The sequence below is a fragment of the Perognathus longimembris genome, chromosome 3, assembly GCF_023159225.1.
Source record: "Perognathus longimembris pacificus isolate PPM17 chromosome 3, ASM2315922v1, whole genome shotgun sequence".
Taxonomy (NCBI): domain Eukaryota; kingdom Metazoa; phylum Chordata; class Mammalia; order Rodentia; family Heteromyidae; genus Perognathus; species Perognathus longimembris.
In genome coordinates this window covers 89,728,272-89,731,732 of record NC_063163.1, presented here as the reverse complement: position 1 = coordinate 89,731,732, position 3,461 = coordinate 89,728,272, and the positions used below count along the sequence as shown (strand labels likewise).

Here is a 3,461-nt window from a genome sequence, read left to right as displayed (position 1 = left end):
AGTAAGCACCTGTTCCAGGCTGTGCATGGCTCTTTCCAGGTTGTATTACCTGCACAAGGCTGGCTGGATTCTCTTAATGAGCTCTACCCTGCTGCTATGGCAGATGGAGGCTAGCAGTGAAGCCTCCTGGAGACAAATGTCTGCCTGCCATGAAGTCCTGGTGTCTAGCTACCAAGTGCCCCAGAAAACACTTCCAGCCTTCCAGTGCCTGCACATGGCTGCGGGGCCTCTGAAACACAGGACTGAAACACGCTGCCCACCTGGAAAGCTGCCCCTCTGCAGTTTTAGAGCTGACCAGAAGTCTCTGGCATGGTGCATATCCCGAACTAGACCTGAGAGCTGAGGAAGAAAATTTGCTCTCTTCTCCCCATAGAGAGAAGAGGGGGAAAAAAAAAATCTCACGATGCACAGCCACTAGCAGCAAACTAAAGAACATCTTTTATTTTTTTAATAAAATAGTAGAGTGTGAAAAATATCATATATTACAAATATACAGAGGCAGGAGATACTGCCCCAGCTGGCAGAGATACCCTACTAGACAAAGTTTGTCCCTGGCCCCCACTGCTTCTGATCTATTCATGGACCTCATTTGTTTAACAATGGAAAGTCAATAAGCCCTTGGGATACTTTTGAATGCCTCTTTTCCTCCTTCACCCGCCTTGCCACAAATCAGCCCAAACGTGTATAACATAAGCTTAGTGCCCATTAGAAGTCACCAAATGTAACACTGGAGGGAGGGCTTCGAGGCCAGCAGAGTCCTTTTGTTATGAGATTTCTTTTGTTGTCTTTATGGACAGCAAAATTCTTGTCTCTCTTTTTATTTCCATGGAAGGGGGGAGTGTATTGCACATCATTTGGGTTTAGGAACGTTTAGGAGGAGGGTTCCTTCTGAGGGCTGGAGGGTGGAGTCTTGTAAGACACCCGACACCCCCCTCCAGTGTGAAGCCAGGTCAGGGTCCTTCCTCTGTCCACACAAGCAGCAGGCCTTCCCCTACAGCCTCCCAGGGGCACCCCCACCCTGTCACCGCTCATTTTTCCAGCCCAGGGGTGGCTCTTTAGCTTGCAAAGAAGTTATCTGGCCCCTCTTCTTTGTAAATAGACAGCAAAGCCTACTCAATCCACAGATTGTATTTGCAGAAGGGTCTAAACAAAAGTTTTCTCCAAAGGGATGAATCCACTACATTACCACAAATTAGTGACTCCAGGGGCTCCTTGACTGACTGGCCCCTCGCTGAGACGCAAAACAGAAGCCTTACGTACTTTCTTACATTCACTGGATCGAGGCATCCCCTGAATTTCAAGGTAAAAAAAACCTTATATTTAGAAACAAAACAAAACTTAACCAACCAGCCTAGAGAAACGGGGTGCGCTCCGCAGAGTGCGCTCCACCGCTGGCCCTGCCTTCCGGGGAGGCCCCCTCACACGCAGGCAGGGGGCTGGGCGGGGAGCTCGTACTTGCCCAGATGTGGTTTCTGTGGGTGCTGGGCTTTTTTGTAAATCCCGCCGGCGGTGCCGCCGGTGAGCACGCTGGCGCTGGCGGGCTTCCGGCGGCCCTTCCTCCGCAGCCGGCGGCCGCACACCTGCTGCCAGGACTGCAGGGTCTTGGAGGTCCAGATCCACACCCCGCTGGTGATGCCCACCACCAGCAGCATGGACACCTTCACCATGAAGACCTCCACCGCCGGGATGGAGGCCGCCAGCACGCAGTCCAGCGACCGGGTCTGGTTGTTCATCCTGCACTTGTGCTGGACGGCCAGCGTCTTCCAGTAGTCCACGTTGAGGCGCTCGTAGCAGTAGCAGGCGATGACGCAGGTGGCCGGCACGGTGTAGAGCAGGGAGAAGACGCCGATCCGCACCATGAGCTTCTCCAGCTTGTCCGTGTTCTCGCCCCCCGTCTTCATCACCCGGCGGATGTGGAACAGGGCCACGAACCCCGAGAGGATGAAGGACGTGCCCACCACGAGGTAGCAGGTCAGCGGGACCAGCACGAAGCCCGTGAGGGCATTGACGTCCATGCTGCCCACGTAGCACACGCCGGTGAGCTCGTCCCCCGCCACGCGGCGCATCACCAGGATCAGGATGGTCTTCACGGCCGGGATAGCCCAGGCGGCCAGGTGGAAGTAGCTGCTGTGGGCCTCGATGGCCTCGTGGCCCCACTTCTTGCCGGCAGCCAGGAACCAGGTGAGCGTGAGGACCACCCACCACAGGGAGCTGGCCATGCCGAAGTAGTAGAGAACCAGGAAGACCAGGGTGCAGCCGGTACTCTCCAGCCCCTCCTGGATGACGTACAGCTGCCCGCTGTCCCGGTCGCAGGCGATGCTCTCGGCGCCTGCGAAGAGGCGGATGATGTATCCCACGGAGTAGACACAGTAGCACATGGAGAGGAAGATGATGGGGCGCTCGGGGTACCGGAAGCGGGAGGGGTCGATGAGGAAGGTGAGCACGGTGAAGGCGCTAGAGAAGAAGCAGAGCGCAGCCCAGATGGCCAGCCAGACCGCGGCGAAGCGCTTGTCCTCGCGGCTCCAGTACACGTCCACGCCGGGCGCGCACAGCGGCGCGCACGACGCGCTCTTCTCCACGTGGTGGAACTTGCCGGGGTTGTCGCAGCCGGCGCGCCCGGGGCCCCCGTCCCTCAGCTGGGGCTCCTGGGGCCGCTGCGGCCTGAAGAGGGGCGGGAAGAGGCCCGAGCCCCGGCCGGGCTCGTCGGAACCGTTGTTGGGCGCCTCCATGCACAGGTAGTTGGGGTCGTTCTTGTTGGGGAGCCGGCTGCAGTCCAGCGAGTCGGGCCACTTGAAGTTGAACTGCTCCATGATGGGCGAGCACTTGAGCCGGGCCTGCTCGCACATGACTCGGCAGGCGGGGATGGGCGCCGAGACCTGCTCGGTGCACATGGGCGCGTACAACGAGCACAGGAAGAAGCGGAGGTGCCCGTGGCAGCCGTACTCCACCAGCGGCGCGAACTCGTGCAGCTGGATAGCCGCCTCGCGCTGGTTCTCGTGGCCCATCAGGTTGGGCATCCGGGTGGTGTTGTAGCCGATGTCCTTGCACATGGGGATCTCCACTGGCTGACACCGGCCGTCCCCGGGGCGCTCCGCGTCCATGGAGCTGATGGCGGCGCACGACCCCGCCAGCAGCAGCGGCAGCCACAGGCGGGGGCCGGGGCCCGGGCGCCGCATGCCGGCGTCGGAGCCCCCGCAGGAGGGCGGGCCGCGCTCCTCAGAGCCGCCCGCCCGGGGCCCCGGTTGCGGCTCCCGGCTCCGCGTCCCGACTCGGGCCCCCGCCCATGCCGGGCCGGAGCGCTGCGCCCGCGCCCCGGCCCTGTTCTCCGCGGCTCTCGGCGCGCGGCCCCGGCGGGGGAGGGGAGCAAAGTTTGCAAACAATGCCGGGAAGCTAGATCGGCCGCTGCGGTTCTCGGCGCCGCCGCCCGCCGCGGCCCGGCTGCAACTCACGGCCGAGACAAA

At 60.7% G+C, this 3,461-nt stretch overlaps 1 protein-coding gene across 1 annotated transcript; it reads right to left on the bottom strand.

Moving 5' to 3' along the window:
• Positions 1-424: 424 nt before the first annotated feature.
• On the bottom strand, positions 425-3,176 carry Fzd10 (frizzled class receptor 10). The gene has a single exon (XM_048340924.1). It carries the CDS (start codon positions 3,174-3,176, stop codon positions 1,419-1,421), a length of 1,758 nt encoding a protein of 585 aa, XP_048196881.1. The 3' UTR covers positions 425-1,418.
• Between the last annotated feature and the right edge of the window lie 285 nt (positions 3,177-3,461).